Source organism: Cygnus atratus, chromosome 1 (assembly GCF_013377495.2).
Source record: "Cygnus atratus isolate AKBS03 ecotype Queensland, Australia chromosome 1, CAtr_DNAZoo_HiC_assembly, whole genome shotgun sequence".
Taxonomy (NCBI): domain Eukaryota; kingdom Metazoa; phylum Chordata; class Aves; order Anseriformes; family Anatidae; genus Cygnus; species Cygnus atratus.
In genome coordinates this window covers 57,811,235-57,833,460 of record NC_066362.1, presented here as the reverse complement: position 1 = coordinate 57,833,460, position 22,226 = coordinate 57,811,235, and the positions used below count along the sequence as shown (strand labels likewise).

The 22,226-nt window shown below is 41.9% G+C and overlaps 2 protein-coding genes across 10 annotated transcripts in view; both read left to right on the top strand.

Annotated features, from left to right (window-relative positions):
• The first annotated feature begins 1,985 nt into the window (after window positions 1–1,985).
• Window positions 1,986–19,154, top strand: TCP11L2 (t-complex 11 like 2). 9 transcript variants are annotated; one of them, XM_035556767.2, is made up of 12 exons: window positions 1,986–2,369; window positions 5,342–5,472; window positions 6,171–6,210; window positions 7,325–7,494; window positions 8,814–8,946; window positions 9,911–10,031; window positions 10,738–10,958; window positions 11,509–11,645; window positions 12,653–12,840; window positions 14,209–14,390; window positions 15,822–15,994; window positions 16,569–19,145. In XM_035556767.2, the coding sequence occupies exons 4-12, from the start codon at window positions 7,359–7,361 to the stop codon at window positions 16,811–16,813; spliced, it is 1,536 nt and encodes a 511-aa protein (XP_035412660.1). In that variant the 5' UTR covers window positions 1,986–2,369; window positions 5,342–5,472; window positions 6,171–6,210; window positions 7,325–7,358; the 3' UTR covers window positions 16,814–19,145. The 9 variants fall into 9 exon arrangements, with proteins under 9 accessions (XP_035412660.1, XP_035412688.1, XP_035412669.1 ...); XM_035556776.2 differs by lacking the exon at window positions 1,986–2,369 and adding an exon at window positions 2,614–2,930; XM_050709266.1 differs by lacking the exon at window positions 1,986–2,369 and adding an exon at window positions 2,640–3,004.
• Window positions 19,155–20,531: 1,377 nt separating this feature from the next.
• Window positions 20,532–22,226, top strand: part of POLR3B (RNA polymerase III subunit B) — a 77,427-nt gene continuing 75,732 nt past the window's right edge. Inside the window, exons 1-2 of the mRNA XM_035560773.2 lie at window positions 20,532–20,691; window positions 21,023–21,055. Coding sequence (XP_035416666.1) covers window positions 20,620–20,691; window positions 21,023–21,055 — 105 coding nt within the window. The 5' untranslated portion in view covers window positions 20,532–20,619. The remainder of the gene's footprint in view (window positions 20,692–21,022; window positions 21,056–22,226) is intronic.

The window sequence follows — 22,226 nt, the reverse complement described above, 5'->3', positions numbered from 1 at the left end:
ACTGTTTCTCCTTCTCCAGCTCGGCAGTGACAAAGACTTAACTAAGGCTTTTTCTCACCAAGGAACCAATGCAAACTATTTCTGAGCTAGAATATAATTCTACAGACAGCTTCTCATTGTATTTGACACAGTGGGCCAAATTCCTTTCCCTCTGTATAGAAAGAGTGCTGAGGGGAGCGTGCATTAAGAATTTGTTGCAGTGGTAAAGTTGCAAGATGCTGCAGTCTGGCACAGTTGGGATGTTTACTGATGTACTGTTTTCCTTCAGAAGTTTCAATATTCTGTTTTGCCTCTGTGTGAATTTGAGGCTAAATACTTCAGTGGGAAAAAGCAACAATCCTGTTTCATTCTCACAAGACTTATTTCTCCCTGGCATACACGAAAATCAGCTGAAGAGCAGGCTGAGAAAGCATCTTTACACCTGCTTTGTAGACTTTTTGTCTCACTCTTGAGCCTATTATCAAATCTGGGCCTGATGTTCTCAGTCAACCCAGAGTCTTAACATCCATCTGTTAGCACTAAAGCCAGTATGCCTGGCTCAGTTATTAGGATTAGGACAAAATATCTTGTGACTTCAAGTTATGTTCTCAACTTAGTTGTCATGGGCCCTGGTGTAAACAACAACACGCCTTGTCTTTTCCCTCTCCTCCCACTCTAACCATCAGTTAGCCACATGCTGGGACATTTCTGACCTGCAGGGCTAGATGCAGCTGCCCTTCTTACCCACTCAGTAGCTGTGCTGCTATTGGCAGGATAAAACAGTGTGTTAATTGTAGCCTTTATTGCCTCTGCTAGTTTTACTGATAACAGTAAGGAAAAGTTATGATGTAACTCGCTGCAAAGGCTGAGCACACATTAGTCCTTCATTTCAAATACCAGTGGTTCTCTAATGAATAGGCCAATAATTAAGACCAAAGAGAGACACAAGTCTAACTTTTGAACTTGTATCTGCATGTCCTATATAAGATACAGACACTGATATTCTTAGTTAACTAGAACAAATTTAAGGGCTGCAAAATTATTTTCCTGGTTGACATTGCAGAAGCCGCAGACGATAAGAAATGAGTGACATTTCTCTGTGGAGCAAATCTCCACAGTAGGTAATTTATTTCAAGATCTATATAGCGGCCTATAGCTGTCTCTGGACAGTGAAGGAACTGAAACCAAAAAGGTGGCTAAGTGCTGAGTACTGTAGTGTCTAACTTATTCTTGGCTTTTGAACTGGAATCTTTAAGCAAGTGCCTCTGTGATACGTACAGACGCCTCTGTCTCTCTGTAGAGCCATAAAGAAAGCTAGGTACTTTAGAGTGGTCTCCAAAACAGCTAATGTGCTGTGGCAGAAAGGCACTGCTGTGGCTAAAATAAAATGATGTTTTAAAGCTATCCCTTTCTGGAACATTTTTCGAAGGCTGTGGCTGGCTCACAGAGGGAGTACACAAAATGGACCCTGAGTGGCCCTGGTGTTTGCTCCAAGTACTATTTGTACAGTTTTAGATGATACAGCTGGTTAACTAACAAAGGGCATCAGCAGTCCAAAGTGGATGGAACAGATAATAAACAATGTCTTTGGAAGTGAAAACAGCCCTGCACAAGGTTGTCCAGCTGTAGGCTGTCACAGACCGTCTCCTCCAAAGCTCGTATGAGCTTGTCTGATTGTCATTGCCACGTGACATGCAAAAACTGGGGCAAAGTAGTACAAATGGTTATTTAAAATACCGTCTTCCGTATGGAACCAAGCGGATTAGCCTGTTGGACTTAATCCCATTTAATGTCTCTGACGGCTGGACTCAAGGCAAAGCAGCAGGGCTTACAGGTGCTCTGCATCTCTGCGAGCAAGCACTCCTGCTGGAGCAGGACCCTTTGCACTCGCACGGACAACCTGCATTCCCCACATATAACCTTGCTTTTATAGCAGAGGGTGAATTAATAGGACCTACAGCGGGCTTTGGTCTACATGAACACAGTATCTATCCCACACAGTTCTTGTCACGTGTGCTAATGATGACCTAAGTGTCTGCAGGAGGGTGAGCTCTGTGTCTTGACGACAAGCAGGGCTTGATTTCATGAGTACCTGCCCCAGAAATGACTGCCAGCGTTTCGCCCTCCATGCTTCCCGGTAGGCGAGGCACTGGCAGCACAGAGCCCCTGTGACAGGACTCGGTGATGACCCTGACAGGGTCATCACCTGGGGGTGCGTGAGCCTGCGGGGTGCCTGAGGTCAGTGCGTTAATCAGTGAGGCATTTATAATGACAGCGCTTTCGTGCTTCGTGCTGCGTTCCTCAGCGGCTGCTAACCAGGCCTCGCAATGCCACGGCCGTGAGCAATGGCTGACTGAACGCCCCGCGGACCCGAGCGCAGCTGCCCCGAGGTAAGATGGCGGGGGGGGGGGCAGGAGCTGGGGGGGGACAAGATGGCGGGGGGCCTCACCCCCACGGTCGGGAGGGCAAAGCTCGTTAAAGCTTCCTGGGCAGCCAAGTGAACAGAGAGAGGGCAATACAGCGCTGAGGCGCTGCCCTTCCCCTGACGGCACGGGGTAACCCCCTCCCCCGCTGCCCTCCCTCCCCTGTGGGGCCGGAGCGGCCCCGAGAGGCAGGGCCCAGCGCGGTGCCCCCGCCCCGCGCCGGGGAGGGGCAGGGTGAGCGCGGACCGAGGCGGCTCTTCCGTAAACACCGGGCGGCCCTTCCCCGCCGGCAGCGCCCATTCTGCGCTGGGGGGGGGAGCCCCGAAAGAGCTCTCCCTTGTCACCCCCTGCTGCTCCTCACCTGCCGCTCGGGTCGGGGCACAGCGCGGGGACCGGCTCCGTTTTTATGCGGGAAGGGAAGGACGGACCTAAATCGCCAGGGCTCGTAGCGGCTGGTGGGGAGGACGGCGTTACACAGCCCCGCCCGAGATGGTCGCGCCCGGGGAAGGCACTCACAGCCCGGGCCGGGTACATAAGGGCGGGGGGGGGGGTTTAAAGCCCCGGCGAGAGCCGCGCCGGAGGAGGCCGAATTGCGGGGCGCGGTGAGTGGGGGGCACTGGCACCGCGGGGCCAGCGCGGCTCCGAGCTGCCCGGGGGAGTCGCTCTGCGGTGCGGGGGGCAGGCTGGGGGGCGGGGGGCTCCGCTCCGCTCCGGGCTGCTCCGCACTGCTCCGCACTGTGCTGGCCTGCCCGGGCAGCCCCGGGGCTTCGCCGGCAGCGTGGAGCCGGGGCTCCCCTCCCCGGGTCCCCCCCCCGGGGTGCCCGGCGGCCGGGCTCGCCTCGGCGGGGCAGGCAGAGCTCGTCCCCCCTTCCCCTCCTCCCTCCTTCCTCCCCCCGCGGCCCGGCCTTGGAAACGCTGTTTGTTTTGCTCGGCTGGTGCCAAGCCGCTGCCGCTGCGAGCTGCTCGGGGACGGCCGAGGAAGAGGAGGAGCCGGCCGGGGGAGGAGGGCTCCTGCGGGGCTCCCCGCCGGCAGCCGGGACGGTCCCGGGCCCTCGGCTCGGTGGGAGGAAGGTGAAGGAGAGGAGCCACCGCTGGGAGCTGTCACCAGCCGGGGGATGCGGTGACTCGCAGCACGGGCCCTTCTCTGCCCCTGGGACCGCGGGCTGGGTGCTGTGACCGAGCTGGAGCGGGTCAGAGGGAAACCTGAGCCCGGCCGATGGCAGCCTGCAGGTGGGGAGGGCAGGAGGCCAGCGGCACGGGCAGAATGGGGGCCTTTGTGGTGGTGGAACTGGGATGGAGGTCTCTGTGAACAAAGCAGAGCTGTGGAAAAACTTTCCTAGAAGATCTTATCTGAAGGGGAAAAAAAAAAAAACAACAAACAAACGCACTCTTCCGGGTGCTTCGAAATAATACCTTCAGGAATAAAGGAAGTGTGTTCTCCAAATCTACTTTTGTCATCTTGGTCACACCTGAAGTGGTCAGGTTGGGCAAAGCGGTGACCAGATAAATGCAAGACAATTTTAGACAACTGCAGTGTTATTCGGTGCATGTTTCCTACGCAGAGTAATACACGGCTGTCCAGACAGCAGCAGAATCCACAACAGTTTGTTAAACTAACTAGAAACTTGTTTGTGGAGGAAAAAAAGTAAAGGGACCAATGCTTTGTACATGTAGAAGGTTTTTAGCTTGGTCTCACATGTAGAGCTTATCTTTGAAAAACTGCAAAATGGGACTGATCAAAGTTTGAAAGCGTGCCGTGTAATGAAGTCCAGTGCCAGTGTATCAAACCTAGTATCGAAGTAAGCTTTAGTTGTTTTTAGTGCAGGAGGAATAAAGCGGGTTGTAACCACAGGCCAACCCGATAATAGAACAGGATGTTAAGCACTGTATTAAAACAACAGTCTAATATGTAATACTTAATAAGCAACTTAGAAATAAGAAGTTGGTAATGTTTATTCAAGATAGTGAGTTACAAAGATGTACTGGAAGGCTAAAGGGCTTTCTGAAATATTTTTTACTCGAGAATTACATTAATCTACACTTAAAGTTACATGTGAATTTGGCCCTCAGTAACTTTTGAGAAGCTCTGAACTATCTACCAAAGCATAAGGCAGAGCTCTTTCGGTGTATGCTATAAAGAAAAGACTAAGTAACTCAGTCCTCTATTGTTCTAACTAATTAGAAAAGCCCTTTTTGAGTTGTTACTTCTTTGATGTTCTCAATGAATGTTCTTTCCTTTATCCTTTTTAGCTGTTGTGCAGCATAGTTAAACTGTAGATGGCGCATCCAGACTTTGCTTATGTATTCACCTGCGTTTACTTTAATGTACTTTCTACCTTCTCTCTCTTAAACTTAGAATTTAGCAATAATGTTCTGAACTTGCAGAATACACCCGTTTTCTTCCTTTACCATTCCATTTGTGGCATGCTACTAGGAAATATACTTAGCATGGCAAAAGTTGTGGTGTTCATTCAGTGTGCCATCTGATGTTGCATTGTTAGAACTTATTTAAAGAAAATCTTCTGAAGGTCTCTACTGGCACATCTGCTATCTGTATATGTGCACCTATTGTAGGAGCAGGTATGGTCTCAGTACATTGAAACAGGTAATAAATATCTTTGGAGATGCAAGGACTTGTTGCCGAAAGGTACTTTGCTAGAAGTGCCATATGAAGACTTAACGTATACAGGATTTTAATTTCCACCTTAACTGCTTAGTCTTGAGCATGAGACTGTGAAAGAAAATGGCAATGCTGACTTGCTTCCATGGCTGGTTTAGTACTTCTGTAAGGAGTACTCTGCAAATCTGAATATTGCTAATGTGAATATTTGTTGTTAGAATTATCTTAAGGTGAAGTGAAAGTTCTTAAATTCTCTCACAATTTATACATTTTTTCTTTAATCGCTGTTTGATCTCTTTCATGTTCTCTTAATACCTAGACCTGAGCAGTAGACACATCTTGAAGCGGTCTTACTAGGCGAGGGATTTACAAGACCTTTTGGGCCAGTACACGTCTAACAACGCTAATCACTTTTTCCTATGGACCACATGCAACATTAACCTTTGGAAGGTTAGTTATTTAATGTATGCGTAAAGAGGCTTTTTACATGATTAAAGCCTGGAAACAGTGTGTTCTGGTGTTGATCCAGAAGCAATAGATGGGGGTTTAATGTATGTTTTGCAGGCTCTGTAGGGTTACTATAAGTAAGCAGTTCCATATCAGGAACCTGCAGTGTTCCTACATTTAGGTTACTCATCACAAGTAGTTTCTAGTCAGCTTTGGCTTTGAGATCTGTAACACAGATTTTACTAGAAGAAATAGCTTGATTCTTGCATAACATGAACATGAGTCATTCGTAATTGTAACTTAGACAAATACAATTTCCAAGTCAAAAATCTCAGAGCCTTTTGGTTTTCCAGGTTTTCTTGCAACTTGCTGTCTTGTCTAGACAATACTACTTTAAATACCTGTTTGTTTTCAATTTTGTTAGAACATTGATTTTTTTTTCACTTCTAATAAAAGTTATAATAAGTATCACAGCTAAAGCTGTAAGTCTAGAACCTATGACCTTCTATACAGTGATTAAAAGTCTCTTACTGGCTTCTCCAGTAAGTTGATAAGCTGTCAGCTGTTCTTGCTGATACAAGTCTTTTGACAAAACCAGCATAACATTATAGCAAAAAGGCATTTGAATGCATCTTCTTTCCTCCTGGGGGGGAGGAGGAGGAGGAAACAAACACTTAACTGTTAATCATCTCAATTAACAGGGAAGTATTCATCAGTGGAATAACTCAACAAGTTCTAAAGGTATGTCTACCATGAGCTGGTACTCAAGAAATCAAACATGCTATGCTGTTCCTGGGAGCCAACATAAAGAAGTCTTCATCCTCATCCCCTTTTGTCCACCTCTCAACCCTACAGTACATTGACTCATGGAAGTGAAACATCTTGTTGATAGAAGCATTACTGGCTGTGTCTCTTAATGAAGTCTACAGAATAATTACTACAGAATACTTTGTGGTTGTAACCAAAGAGGGACAGCTACTTTTGGAATCTGGGCCAAATTCCTTTGGGAGTAGTTATGACTTGACTTCCAGTTTCTCATTTTAATATGATCATTAATGTATTTCTTGCTTCCTGTTAGAACTATTAATCATCTCCATTGAACTATGCAGCTGTCCAAATTCTCTGTAGTTGTGGATTATCTGCCTGGGGGGCAGTTTCCTTATGTAGACAGAAGCACAATGAAGCATGATAGTTCTCATGATGTTGTCACATATGCTGAATGTAGTGCTAGAGGCTCAGAGTTGCTGTTTGAATTAAAACACTTTTTCTCCCTTGGAGGAGTATTTATTGAGTCTATGCCATTGTCAGTCTGATAGTGAGCAAAGAGCCACCTAAAGCAGCATGTCAGGCTTCCTGAGATGCCCTGCCAGAAACTTAATATTCTGACTTATTTGCCTGCTCTTCCTTAGAGAGCTCTTTGTTTGCCTCAGAGTTCGTACTCTCAGTGCAGTCTGTTTGTGGAAAGAAGCTAATTGCTAAAAATTACTTGATGGTGAAGTCACATGGTGGGATGATGTAACACCATGAGAAATGAAATGCCTTTACATTTTAAGACCGAGAACTTCCAACATTCTGACAGCAAGCAGCTTTGGGTTTACTGTAGGTGGTCCTCTGTGTTTTAAATCTAACCAGTTTACAGAATGGTTATGTTAGAGTCAGTAAGGTAGGAAACAGCAGAAAGTAGAGGTGTCATTAATAACTGCATGATTCTGCACGTGTCAAGCCAGATCCTTTTGGTAACACCTTTTCAGAAAGGTGACTACTTCTTCCTTGTTCACAGTATAATGGTACCCAACTTTGAGAATCAAAAAACATAGGAAGTGCTGCTTTTGTGAAATGTGTGTTTGTCTTTCAGGTCTTGTTTACTGTATCAGCTAAAGTGAATCACGATGCCTCTCAGCGATGACCAGAACAGTGATTCAGATTCTTCACGCCTCTCTGAAAGCACAGCTTCTTCGAGTGACTCTGAGTATTCAAGACAGAGCTTTACCAGTGATTCTTCAAGCAAACCCAATTCCCCAGCTTGTAAGCATATTTCAACCTTACCTGGCCTATGCAGAGACACAGAAGACTAACCTATCCTATTTCTATTTCACACAGCAGGTAGAACCCACGGGTGTTTAAGAGTGTTAAGAGAAAGGCATGGCTTTCTCTTGCCTATGAAGCAGTGCATCTCTTTGACTTAAAAAATAGCTGTACCTGTGGGGGCTTCCTGTGTGCTGCTTCCCTTCAGAAAGCTTAAGGAGAGTGAGCCACCATGGACATCCTAGCCTTATGCTAATTTTAACGTTGGTAGCAGTCTCCCACTCAACCAGCTATGTATGACTTTATGTGCAAAGAGTGGGTTTCTTCTGTTTGGTCCCTACAGTTAAAAATTAAATCTATTATAAAGCTAACTTACAGGTTACACAAAGGTACAGGAAGTTAATACTACAGTTCTTATTCTGTGATTAAATGCCAGGATCAAACAGAAAACGCCTTTATATAAGGGAAGGTATTTTGAATGAGCATTGATAAATAAAACCCTGGTTAAAATGTGCTTAATGCTCATATCTGTTAGCATTCTCAGATCATACACACAACTCATTTAGCATCTATAAGCAGTATAAGTGAAATCTTATATTAAAATAAGTATGTTAGTGGAGCTGCAATTGGTAGCTGCTTCTTTAAGCTTCTGAAGACTGGTAATGACAGAAGGACAATCACAGAAATTAAATGGGAGAATTTGGGAGTCTAGAAGCTTGGGTTTTAGAAACTTACTCCTGCTTTCAAGTACACTTTAAAGTTTGTCATACTCTTGATACATATTTGTGAAAAGGGAGTATAACTTATGATGAATCTGCTATGGTACGTAAGTGAGAGGTTCTCAAGTCAGTATCTTCAGAACCTTCTTTACAGGCAATAAAAGCATGACGTAGCTGTTATGTGCTCAGGATTATAATGGAAATCTGGTATCTGTTACTGCCTGTGCTTTTGCTCTGAGTTTTATAGAACAGTCTACAGAAAATCTGTGGAGTATAAGATCATTTTTTTTAAATGAAAAAAGCTACCTCAGTTAAGATGTGAAAATATGAAACTGCTTTTCAAAATGTTATGAGGTTTACATGGTATTACCCACCCATGTGCACACACCCCCGATAAGCTGGGAGTTTCCTAAGTTAGTGTTTTAAGAAGATATAAAGGTCTGGTAATCCTAGCTTGTTTCTTCTAAAGTACTAGAGTCCGGTTATCAAGGAACAATATTTCTTGCCTTGTTACTTTCATGCAAGGCTGCTGAATTTTAATAAAGCTTTCAATTGCACTCATCTACTATAGTGTTTTGACTTGAACATTTGTTCCATCAGCAAGTCCTCCCAAGATGGTTACATTTGATGAACTGATGGCAGCTGCAAGAAATCTGACAGACTTGACATTAGCTCATGAAATTGCTGTAAATGCAAATTTTTGCATAAAACATGAAGACCTTCCACAGAACAGGTAAGAACATGAATTTTGCAAAAGATAAAACTGGGGTTGAGAAGAGAGGAGAAATGCAGGAGCATTTAAAATAAAAAGAAAACCAAAATAACAGCCCCCCCCCCCCCCCCCTCCAAAAAAAAGCAACAGAAACCCACTGCATTTCTGAATGGCTGTGGATTTTTATAACAACTCTAGGAGTCAGCTATCTTGCTCAGAACAAACTTTGTAGTCCAGCTGAGTTGATATGCCGTCTTGGAGAATGTGATGCTCTGTCTTTAAATATCAAGGGGAAAGTAAAAAGCTAATGCCATATCAATTCCCATAGTGAAGATGAAGAGCATTGTTCTTATCTGTGTAGTTCCAAGTCCTGTGGAAAAGATGAAATGATGGGCTTCTGTGTAACCTATAGTAGCGTCTTGGTCCTATGGTGATAAGGTGAAGCTCATCATAAGCTTATCTCTAATACTAGAAGAGATTCAAAAGTTCTGGAGATTCAAAAGACATGAGAAGTACCCCCAATGTATGTATTTAAAATGTTCTTGATTGTAGACATTTTTGACTTAAAAAAAACAAACCTCATCTTTCCTATGGAAAAAATACATGTAAAAGACAAACAGGTTTTTAATTGTATAAATGCCTTAAGTGACAATTGGCTATACGAAGGAAGAGTTTTTAAAACTTAGCACCTAACATGCAAGGTTAGTGAATCAGTACATATTTGATAAGGAAAAAGGGAAGGTATGTCTAAATCTGAATTGCTAGTACCATTTACTAAAGTAGTGTTTTAGGAGAGACTTCTTAGTGTAAATCATGTTTTAGGAGCTGATGATCCACAGCACAAGAAAGATAGTGTTGCAGGTCGTGTGATGACTGTCAATGAGTTGTTTCCCAAAAAGTCATCAGGCTAACCTAAAGCACTTTGACCAAGGATGAAAGCTATTTAGTAGTCTCTTTCTCTGTCTGTAATTGACTTATTCCACAGCTTAGTAGGCACAGTGAAACGAATTGTACATAAGGCATTTTGGGATCATTTGGAATCGGAACTGAATGAAGATCCTCCGGAATACGAACATGCTATCAAGCTCTTTGAGGAAATAAAGGAGGTAACTTTTTTTTTTCCTCCCCCTCCAATATTGTTTTTGCAGCTTAGGTCTGAGAACCTCTTATTTCACTGAAGGGTCTGTTAACTTACAAAAAAGCCAACACCTTCGAGTTCCTACTTCTAAGATGAAACTGATTACTCAGAACTACAGGAGCAATAGGTATCTAAAATACATTTGTATTAGCAGTGAACATGGCTACACACATAGTGGCACATCCAATCAGTTTTCATTGTAGGGTGGGTAGCTGCAAGTCAGCTCTTTTCTCAAAGCTTTGCACCTCTACTAGTTCGTTTGGCTACATTCCGAGTTCAGTGCATGACCAGGAGTATAAATGTGGTTGTACCTGTTCAAATAGATTCCCTCGTGATTGTTGAAGATTTGTATGTTCTTTCTTGCAATCCTCCCACAACACTGTCTTCCAAAAATGGGGAGGCTGTCCTGTAGAGCAAGCATTTACTAACTTAAGATTTTTGAAAGTCTCATCGTGAACCAGAAAGCATGTCAACAGACTTCAAGTGTTTTTGCAGAACTGTACTGTGATCTTTTTAATACGTCTTTTTCCTGCTGCTTTAGATGATGTCCAGCCTTAATATATCTTGTTACAGTCAGCTAAATACACTTGACACTAATATTACTTTAACATGTTAAGTAAGTGCTTTGATTTTTATTGATAAGCTTTTCAATTTTTTTTCCCCCCCTACTTTAGATTCTTCTTTCCTTCCTGACTCCTGGAGCAAACAGGATTCAAAATCAAATTTGTGAAGTTCTAGATACGGATCTTATAAGACAGCAGGCAGAACACAACGCTGTTGATATTCATGGGCTAGCTAACTATATCATCAACACTATGGGAAAGTTATGTGCTCCAATAAGAGACAACGATATAAAACAGTTAAAAGCAACTGACAATATCGTAGAATTGCTGAGGTTGGTATTTAGGTGTTCTTATATGGGGGGGGAAAAAGTCTCTAGCCTGATAGAGCATACTGGGCAGTGGAAGAAGGGGGAAAAAGTCTTAGTCTTCAGTGGTGGCAATTTGCATAATACCAGTTTTCAAAGTAAAATTGTACAGCAGAAGCATTACAGGTGGGGGAGTGGTGCTATGGCATGCTGTGACTAGAATATTATGTCTATCTTAATGCGTAGAATGCCTAGATTAAAACTACCAACTCTGAATAGTTAAGCCACTGAACAACAACAAAAAAGCACTCTTACAATAACATGCATTTCTGAGACAGCTGGTTTGGTCTTGTTCATCCTTACAAAATTAAAAGGGCATATTCTTACTGTTCCTCCTTGAACTGCTTATTGCATGCTTCCTTTGGGTATCCTGGTAAATAAGTAATGTTGTCTGCTACATTGTGATACCAATGAAGGAGGCTCCTTCTCCCAGAACTGGGCTTACAGTGCTAATGCACATACTGCTTAAAATCAATAGTCTATTCTAATGACCTTAGTTTAAACTTTCTCTCTTCAGACAAATATTCCGTGTTCTGGACCTGATGAAAATGGATATGGCTAATTATACAATTCAGTGCCTTAGACCATACCTTCAGCGTAACTTGGTGGACTATGAAAGAACAAAATTCCAGGAAATTCTTGAAGAAACACCAAGTAGGTATCATGCTGTATTTTATTTAAACCTTTCCTTTTTTTGAAGAAAAAAAACTATTTAAAGACATACTATAAAATCTCTCAATTACAGTTAATTAGAGGAAAATTCCAATTTCTTCTTTGGAAAAGAAGAAAGTAGTGCAAAAAATTCTTTGACAAGCAAGCTACCAATGGTTAATTGCTTAGTCTGTTTTTAAGCATTTTCATCTGTTACCTGGGGTGTTTTCTGACAAATTGGTATTTGTCTAATTGATTGGTATCTTAAAAAAACAACAGTGGCTCTTTACTGTCTGGAGGCAGAAGCCCTACATATTGAAAGGTGAGACTTTCTCTTTTGTAGCCAGAAAGTCTGATAGTCTGAGGTAAACAAGGAAAAACAATGTGCCTGAAAGTTGGAAGGGATGGGATCAATGTTTTTTAATAAACAAAACACAGGCTCTGAGGAGTTTCTTTAGGTCAACTTGATCCACTACTACAGATTTTTTATAATACTGCTAAGCAGTCTTCAGGAGAACATTTTGAAAGGAAAAGAAAAAGTAAGCTTACTGATGTGTGAAGCAGAGGCTTCTAAAATGGGAACCCTGAGCTACTGCTACAGTCTGTAGTGTTTATATATGTAGCCTGTCAAAGAACTCTTTAAAAGCTTTCATTCCTTGTTGATATACTTTCTTTCACATCTTCTTTCCAGTCCTGTGCCCCAACAAATAAGTGGCCTCCCTGAAAGAGGGAGAAGTGGTTTGGGGTCTTGGACTTAATTTTTTTCTTCCTAGAAAATCTTGGTTGAAATCAAACAATTTATTGAGTTCATGCAAACTAGCTAGAATACTAAGGTGATCACTGGATGGTCAGTGAAAAGTGAAGGAGAGACTGACTTCTGTGAAGGCTTAGCATCCGCTATGTTTAGTTTTTAGAAATACTTTAATCTTATTTATGTACATAACTCTTCCTTAAGCTACTGCTTATTCTGATGGAAGCATGCAATAAATCTGCTGATTTGCAATGCATAGGTGCTCTGGATCTCACAACAGAATGGATAAAGGAATCAATAGAAGATGAATTGTCATCCATTTCTGATGAATCTTCATCATCCTCTGGTGCTGATCATAGTTGTAAATCAAATATTAGTCCTACACTGGTGCTAAACAATGGCTACTTGAAACTGTTACAATGGGATTACCACAAAACAATTCCAGAGGTAAGAAGTGTTTCAGCGTCTTCAGAGTTCTAGCTATAAGAAAATATTGGTGCAGCATAATAATCCTGACATTAATGACAATAAATGAATATTCTCTTGCAGTTCTTAATCTTCTGAATAGTAAATTAGGAAATTGGAGAGTATATGCTAGTCTTACTTTCTAAACTATGAGATAGGCAAGTCATCAACTAGAAAAGTTCAGGGTGCTTTCTGTCTAGTCATAGCTCACCAGCTCTGCCCTAGGAGTAGTCTTAGTCATGGCCAAAGGCTGGGCCTTGTACTGACAGCACTTGGCTTGCTTTCTTTTTGAGCAAACTGTCTGTGGTATCTTGGTTTTCCTAACAGCAGAAACAGGGATTGGTGGGATCAAGCTGTGAATCATTCTTACGCTCAAGCAGAATCATTTAAAAATGTCATGCTCTCTACAGTAGATACTCACCCTTTCTCTATGCATATAAACTACTGCTTCAAGAATCATTAAGCTTTTCCTCCTGCTCCTGATTACTGACCTCTGCCGCTTTAAATAAAGCCAGCTTGAAATTGGCCGTCAGTCAGGGTTAAAATTATCAACTGCAGTGAGCATTTTAGCTATAGTTAGCTTGCAAGTTCTCTGCCAAGCCACTATGTGGGGATGCTCTTAGCGTGCCCTTTCAGTGGAAGAAAGGGACACTACCTTACTTTTACCTTCCTTTCAACAGTTTTGAATAAGAGCTACATGTAGATATCCTCTGGATCTAGGTTGGTAGTAATTTCATACTGTGGCAAACAGCTGAGTGTTAATTCCCTGCTTCTCAGTGGGGGGGATTTGATAGAACAACCTCTTTCTAACCTTAAAAAAAATACACAAAACCAGATCTTGCTGTGGGAATCACATTTTTGGTATGATTAGCTGGCTTTTTGTCTGTAGCAGGTTATAGGTGACTTGCAGAAATTGCTGTGATGATTAAACTGGCTTGTCATGTTGTTTATCACTACCCATCAGTTGCAAATTATGGTATCTTTCAAAAGACAACTGAATCCAGAAGACTGTTTTGTCTGTAACCCTGATCACTTCCATGTCCCCTGGATTCCCCAAGCATCTGACATCGTGGGCTGAACTGCTGGCCACAAATTGCTGTCAGCAATGAAGAGAAACAAAAAGCAGTTTCTTCAGTGTCCTCTGAACTGGAGGCATTACTTTTCTTCCCTACCACAGACTGACTTCTGGTACTCATAATGCCACTTTGTGCAGTAATTCATATTCAGAATGCTTCAGCTGCTGTCTATTCTGACTTTGTATATTTGTTAATTGAAAACGTTCGTGCTTCGTGACTAAATCCTGTCTCTTTCCTCCATATTCCTAAACTGGTATTACTGTTTTGCTTCTAGACTCTAATAACAGATGAAGTTCGTCTTCAGGAGTTGAGAGAAAAGCTGAATCAATTAAAAATAATAGCTTGTGTTTGCCTCATAACAAACAATATGGTGGGTGCAGCAATTGTAGATGTGCCGGATTTTGCTGACCAACTGAAAAGGGTCTCCGTTCCTCTTCTTGAAGGCATGAGCAAGAAGTAAGGCCTTGTTTATCACTCCTCACATTTTTTTTAACAGGAAGTACCAAGTGGATCTGAAAACTCTTGGAAACAGTTCAAATTTCATAGCCGCTGCTTGTTGATAATAGATACAGACGAAAATTTAGTGCCATCTGAAGTCCTATACAATGGAAGTCCACTATGTGTGACACATGTTTTCAAAGTTTTTTTAATGAAATCTTAGTCTTGATGGTATAACTTGCAGACTTTGGAGCCTAACCCTAAAGTTCACTTGTATGGTCTTGATAACACAAGCCACAAGTACATGCTGAGAGCCAAGTGGCTAGTGAGCAGCCCTGCAGAAAGGGATCTGCGGTGTTGATCAACAGCAGGCTCAACGTGAGCCAGCAGTGTGCCTTTGCAACCAAAAGGGTGCATTTTACGGTGCATTAAATACAGTATAGCCAGCCAGTCACAGGAAGTGATTCTCTTCCACTATATTTAGCGTTGGTGCAGCTTCACCTTGGATATTGTGTGCAGTTCTGGACTCTACAATATAAAAAGGAGGTTAAGGTACTTGAAAGCATCCAGAGAAGGGCAACAAGGCTGGTAAAGGGGCTGGAAGACATGTCCCACAAGGAGAAGCTGAGGACACCTGGGTTGGCTAGTCTGGAGAAAAGGAGGCTGAGAGGTGATCTCACTGCTCTACCACTCCCAAGGAGGGGAAATACTGATCTTTTCTCCCTGGTAACCAATGACAGAATGAATAAGAATGGCACAAAGCTGCATCAAGGGAGGTTCAGACTAGGTAATAGGAAAAATCTCTTTACTGTGAGGGTGGTCATACATTGTAACAGGAGGTGGTTGATTACCTATGCCTGTCAGTATTCAAGAAGTGTTTGGGAAAGGCCTTTAATGTGCTCTAACTTCTGGTTAGTACTGAAGTGGTCATCCAGTTAAGCTCAATGATCTTTGTTGATCCATTCCAACTGGACTTATTCTAATACCTGAGAGGCTGTGGCAGTACATTCACCAAGTCATTTTTGCCAGTTGCTTCAAAGCTTCAAACTTACTCTAGATAGGTTAAGTTATTTGGCTGCTGCTAATACTGCTGCAACTTGCACTACAAGCAAGTCTCACGGTGTCTCAGTGTTTCAGAATAACTTACTTTTTTCTCATGAAATGCTATGAATTTGGCCCTGGAGAATATGTAAGCATAAGGTCAAAGTGAATTGGTGTCACTGCGGTATGCTTAAAATGAATTTTCCCATTTGAATCCCAATTAGTATCCTTATCTTACAGATGGAGATTTCTCATGTATCTGTAGAAGTACACATCTGCAAGAACAAATAACTTTATATTCTCTCACGGGGGAGAGGAGGCTGAAAACAAAAAAAGGAGATGAGTGAGTTCACCTGAAACTGCTACAGAAACCATAAAAGTGGATGCTTTTCTCTTTCTTTCTTCCAGAACTTTTGATTTGAAGGAAGCTCTGAATGCTATTGGTGTCCAGATTTGCAGCAAAGTGAATGGGTCTCTCTCTGAAAGAGGTCTTCCTACTCTCAGTGCAGAAACGCAGAATAATTTAATGGGTCAAATTGCTAGTATTGTTGAAGAGAATAATCCTGTCTGTTCCTTGATCGGTTAGTAAGAATACATAATTATCTTACTGTATGTGTCTGTCTGTATAAGCTGCTAAGTTTAAAACTTACCTCCTGCAATCTCAACCAGATGTCTAATTATGCTTAAAAAGCACTCTCTTACTGCAGTAAAATACTGTGTCAAAAGAGTAAAGATACTGTTTACTGGGGGGCTGTGCTCTTGGTATGCTGCAGAGCATGGCTAGCTGTAGCTAGAAATTTTAAATGTCCTTGCAAACAAGCTTTAGAGATACTAGAATTCTGGAGGAGAATATAGAAAATGTGTGTGGTACTCATCTCTCTTCTGTCAGTTTGGGTTTAAACCCAGTGTGTTTTCCTTTTTCCACTAAAAGGAAGTGGACTCACTAACTTGTGGAACAGATTTATGCTCTGTCTGCCTTGCAGGAGTCAGCTGTCAAAATCTCTGTTTCACTCTGCAAGATGGGTTTGGGAAAGGGAGAGCATAGTTATCTTATATTGTTGCATTTCTTCTTGTGCTGAGGTACAGGGTGCTTGTGAAGTGAGTATGGATCTTGCATTTACATTTGTTCTGAGCATACTTTATATTATGTTTCAGATAAACGGATCCAGTTATTCATGAAAAGCTTGCTTGCTCTTCCAAGTTTCCAGAAATGTATGCCTGCTGTGCCAGGAGGCCTTTCTGTGATTCAGACAGAGATGGAATTTGTTGGATCTCAGTATGCAAGCATTGTAAACTTTAATAAACAAGTGTATGGACCATTCTATGCAAACATACTTAGGAAACTACTTTTTCCTGAGGCACCAATAGGGAAAACAGGAACAGAAGCACCTGCCAATTGAAAAATATATTTCTGTACCTTTCTTTTACCTTCAGTTTTCATAATAGAGACAAGGTGATCTGACTCCCCAGCTTGAAGAGACCACTCCAGTGACTGTTAATGAAACATCTTATAAAATGCAGATAGTTTCTGAAATCCACTGGAAAGAAATTAATTTCAACTACACATATATATTTTAGACTAAGTCTGTTTAATGGATTGCGCCACTTGTAATAGTGAAATACTACCTTTCAAGGCAAGCATTTATTACGATTTGCAGTGGGAAAGAGATGGCAAAATACTTTTTTTTTCCACCATTAAACCATAATGTTTTTTAAAAATATATTTACATATAGCAATGCAATTATGAGATGACAAAACTGTAGATAAAATGTACTATGCTTACATTGTATTTTTTTAGAGCAACATCTAATAAAACTACTATCTTTCTGAGAAGACTTTAAAGGAAAAAAGGTTCATATTAGGCCAACTTCTGGTACTCCTGCAATTACTGGAACTAGAACTTAGCCTATGTTACATTAAGGAATGCCAGTATTATAAGCTGTTTTGAGAATAGCAGTTACAGAAGAAGCATTCACTCTTTTTAAAATAAGAACATTCAATACTTGTCAACTGTAATGGTGAGTTTAAAGATAAAACATTTAAGCATCATGTTGGCCATGGGGTTGGGGTAGGGAAGCAAATGTCTGTATATAATATTTATCTAGCAGAGGTCATACAGATCTTAAGTCTAACCTCTAATATGTGTACATACTGATCTTCGATTTTAATGGGTATTAAGTATTTTTAACTTAGGGCATTCTGACCTTTATTCTCAAAAGCACTTAACATTGAGAGTGATCTTAGAATACAGCAGAATGATTTCACTTTCTGCTTTCTGTATTCTGTTGGTTGAGGGCCTAAGTTTTTCAAAATGTATTTTGGATATTCTTGTGTCTGCAAAGCAGAAACCCAAATTTTACTAGTCATTCTTGAAAATGATTAGATTCATTCTCACTGAGTCTGTGTGAGAAGTACTTTTGGCTTTTGTGCCAAAGTTTGTGCAGATTACACTCTGATACTTTGTTCCCATTTAAGACAAGAATCTTGCATACAGAAATTAAGTAAAAATTGAGAGATATAGAAGTAAACTTCTAAGTTTACAAATTTTATTTTGCATATTTCAGATTGGTAATAGATACTGCTGGAATACTTAGTATAGACACGTTCTTGTCTATGAAATTGAATCATAATGTACTTGAAAATGATCATTTAATATATTATATAATGGTCCTTTTAAAAATGTCATATATATAAAATCATGTGGTACAAGATAAATAGCTTGTTTTTAACATTTTATATTAGTCTATTTTTATTGATACAAAACTTGCCCATAGAAGTTTAATGTGCCACACAAATTGTGTATAGACATTTAGTAATGTATATCATGTCTATCATAAAGGTCTAAAAAAAAGGGCATTACCAGCACTGTGGTTTTGTAGTCCATTTTTACAGAATTGTGTACTTTTTTTAGTAAGGGAAATGACTTCTAGTCAGTTGTTCCTCAGTGTCCAAGGACCTTGGCCACAGGTACATGATATGAAAAACTTTCTTCAAAATGCCTTGTTAGAAAATAAATTGCTCTAGTGCACTTCTCTTCTATCCCTTGTAAAAACATCGCACAAAATGAAGCAGAGTATGTATTTTGAAGGGAGCTTTTCCTGAAGCCTGAAAAACCTGAGAAAGGAACTCTTAGAACATAATAATTGTGCCACTAGGTAAAACAGGTTTGTTCAAATTTATATGAAAATTTGAAATGCAATTCAAAATCAATAAGAGGAGAATGGTTTTCCAAAGCAATTACGGAAGATTAGGTCTTAGTGATTTGCTGCGTCTTTAGAAATAACATCTTTGGAAGAAACTACTTTAAGCTTCAACCAAAACAGGATCTTAGGAACATTGGAAGAACATGTCTAATGTGACTATGAACATTCTATCATAATACATTACATGCATTGTTTAATTTTGGGGCATTTTATAGCATGGCCTATGTTTCAACTGCTTGTTCAATGTATCTTAATTTTTTATTTAATGTTTCAAATATGGACGTTGCATCTGTTTAATGTCATGTTGTGCATGCTGTTTATGCTACTGTGGCTGAAATACACTTGCCTCTACTCTGAAGTTGTCATTGTGAAACAAGATGCCATTCTGTAGCAGCTTACTTCATTGAAATGCGAATATTTGAAGTTTTGTATGCATTATTTGTGATACCATTGTCCTGAAAAGTCATTTATGCAAATTGTTTCTTAAATGTAATGGATTATTTTAAATGCCGAAGATAAAGGACTGCACTAATACGTTGTGGCTTGTCTCTTTTTCTGTAACTTCTCAATTGCATCAGTAGTTTTAATCTAGTTGCGCAAATAACTAACTAGTTGTTCTACTAAACCTGGCTCTTGGACAAAGTTAATCTATACCCTCTATCTGTATTCAATCATAGCTATGCTGTTGGGAATAACTAAAGAGTCTTCAGACTGGAAGATGAGGTAGGGTATAAATGTATAAACAGAGGCCTGAGTGGCAATAAAGACAAATAGGTGTTTGCTGTCCTTGTTGGAACATCAAAGAAAGATGCTCAGTTCAAAATACATGTACTGGGTGGGGGTGATTTTTTTTTACAATAGTATGTAGATTAGCTGTGGACCACCTTACCTAATATCTGATATTACTAAAAAATTATTTGGATTGCCGAAGAGGTGGACAAATAAAAATCCATCGATAACCTTCTCATTAAAGGTGGCTGATGAATCCATACTGTTGCTTTTCCTAGCATTATCACTTAGGTTGGAAGAGACATCTGAGATCACAGAGTCCAACCTCTGACCTAACACTAACAAGTCCTCCACTAAACCATATCACTAAGCTCAACATCTAAACGTCTCTTAAAGACCTCCAGGGATGGTGACTCAACCACTTCCCTGGACAGCCCATTCTAATGCCTAACAACCCTTTCAGTAAAGAAGTTCTTCCTAATATCCAACCTAAACCTCCCCTGGGTCAACTTTAGCCCATTACCCCTCATTCTATCACTGGGCATGTGGGAGAATAGGCCAACCCCCACCTTGCTACAGCCTCCTTTAAGGTACCTGTAGAGAGCAATAAGGTTGCCCCTGAGCCTCCTCTTTTCCAGGCTAAACAACCCCAGCTCCCTCAGCTGCTCCTCATATTATTCAGAGTAACTCCCTGTTTTGGCTGGTTGTGAAGTGCTAGAGGTACTGCACGTGCACAGATACAATGTGCTGGGGACATGCTGAAAGCCTGAAGTTTCTTGGACTACATTCATTACCCCTAAAATATCAACTTCCACTCTGTCATGACTGGATTTCTGAAATGGTTCCTTTTTGGAGTTTTTTGTAATGCCTGATTTCTAACCCCTCTGAACAACTTGCAATAGCACCAAGGCGAAGTTATGCTGAAGAGCAATACCCGACAAGGCTGCGGTGTGGAATTTGCAGATTTATGCAACCAGGTTTCTTTGCCACTTGTGCAGTAGGAAGAAGCGCGTTAGAGTAAGCCTAGCGCTGGAAGCTTGTGCGGGTGGAACATCAGTTTCCTGTGACTGAAAACGGTGGATTTACACAGAATAAAAACCACGGGGGCAAGAACTTAAGAAACCAAACGCCTGATGGAGTCCGTTACGAAGGCAGTGGGGGCTGAGGGCCGGGCAGCGCGGAACCTTGCGGCCGCCCGCCGGGGCAGGAGGACGCCTTTGGCTGCGGCACCGCCGGTCCCCGCCGCCGGGCTGCACCGGGCCTCACCGCCGGCATGGAGGTGCTGGCCGCGGAGCTGGGCGCCCTCACCACGGAGCAGGCGGCGGCTCCGGTGAACACGGTGGAGGTGAGCGGGGGACGTGCAGGGGCTGCCCGGGGCGGGGAGGCCGGCAGGGGGTCCCCGGGGTCCGGGCTCCCACGCACGTTGCTCCTAGAGAAGGCGGCGGTGTCCTGAGGAGGTACCGCGGGGCGCATCGGGCTGCCCACCGCAGCCAGGTCACCCCCGGGCTGGTTTTACACAGCTGGATTGATTTGGGGCGGTTTCCAAAGGGATCTCGCTTTAAATATCGTTACTGCCAAAACCAAACCAACCAACCAAGCTAAAAAATCTTCTTACGGGTGTGGCCCCTCTGTGGAAAGCTGCTTTAAACTGTGTGTTTTTTTTTTTTTGGTTTCAGGAAAAATGGAGACTTCTTCCAGCATTTCTAAAGGTTAGTGCTCCACACCCACCTCAAGGCGTCCGGACCCAGCTCCCCTCTAGCTCTGTAGCCCCCTCTTACGGCTTCTGATTTCCCAGAATGCTTGTCCTCTGGGTAGAATTTGCAATTTTATTTTTTTCAGTTTCTGCTTCCATCAAATTACGGGTAAACCGGTTACATAGATTGATTTCCTGATGACTTTAAGTATTACAGAATGACAGAGTCATCTAGGTTGGCAGAGACCTCCAAGATCACCCAGTCCAACCTCTGACCTAACACTAAACCATATCACTAAGATTAGTTCGTGGAGGCATCCCTTTAAAAGTTGCTGTTTTTATGTGGCCATTTGGAATAAGTGCTGTGTATGGCGTAGTGTTTCCAGACATTATACTGTTTCACTGTACATAGAGGTCCCATTTGTGGTCTCTCTGTAGGATTTGTACTGACACTGTGGTTTGTAATTGTTTTTTTGCATTGGAAGCATATAACCACAGATCTGGATTCTGCAAGGGCTCGAATATATCTACATCTTTACTCACCAACATCAGAGCTTGATTGAGCTCAAAGATTAGTATTATCTTAACATCAGTACTGCTCTTATAACCTGGTATTAGGTGAAGGCACAGTTCTCTTTAAATGCAATTGGATGTAGTAACAGGACTCATAAACACTTGGAAGTGAGGAAGGAAAAAGACAGTAGGAAATATTGTATTGTGAAGATGATAGGCGAAGTCTGATGTGCCTGGGTACCTCTGTGGAACAGCAGCCACCTCTGCACCCCTCTCATCACTCTTTGCAAATTTTGCCCACTTCCACAAGGTCAAAATTTGTTAACTTCCTTCCTTCCCAGTGTACAGTCCCTGCACCTCTTTTTCTCACAACCTTTGAGAGTTTGATCCTTGCAGAAAAACAACGTTTGAAAGGCAGTTATAGATTACGTATTGTTTGACTCTGGTTCAGGGCTATGAAGATGTTTGTAATGAATCCTGGTTTTATTTCTCTCCTGGCAACCCCACAAACTTCCATCACAAGCTTAAGCTAGTGATAGTGTCTGAACTCCTCAGACCGTGAAAAATGGATGGTTGCAGATTGATGGTAGCATTTACTGTGTGCTTGATGCCAAGTGTAACCGTCCCACGTTATTTCCAGCCAGTGAGCCCTTTACCCTAGGTCTGCTCGTGGT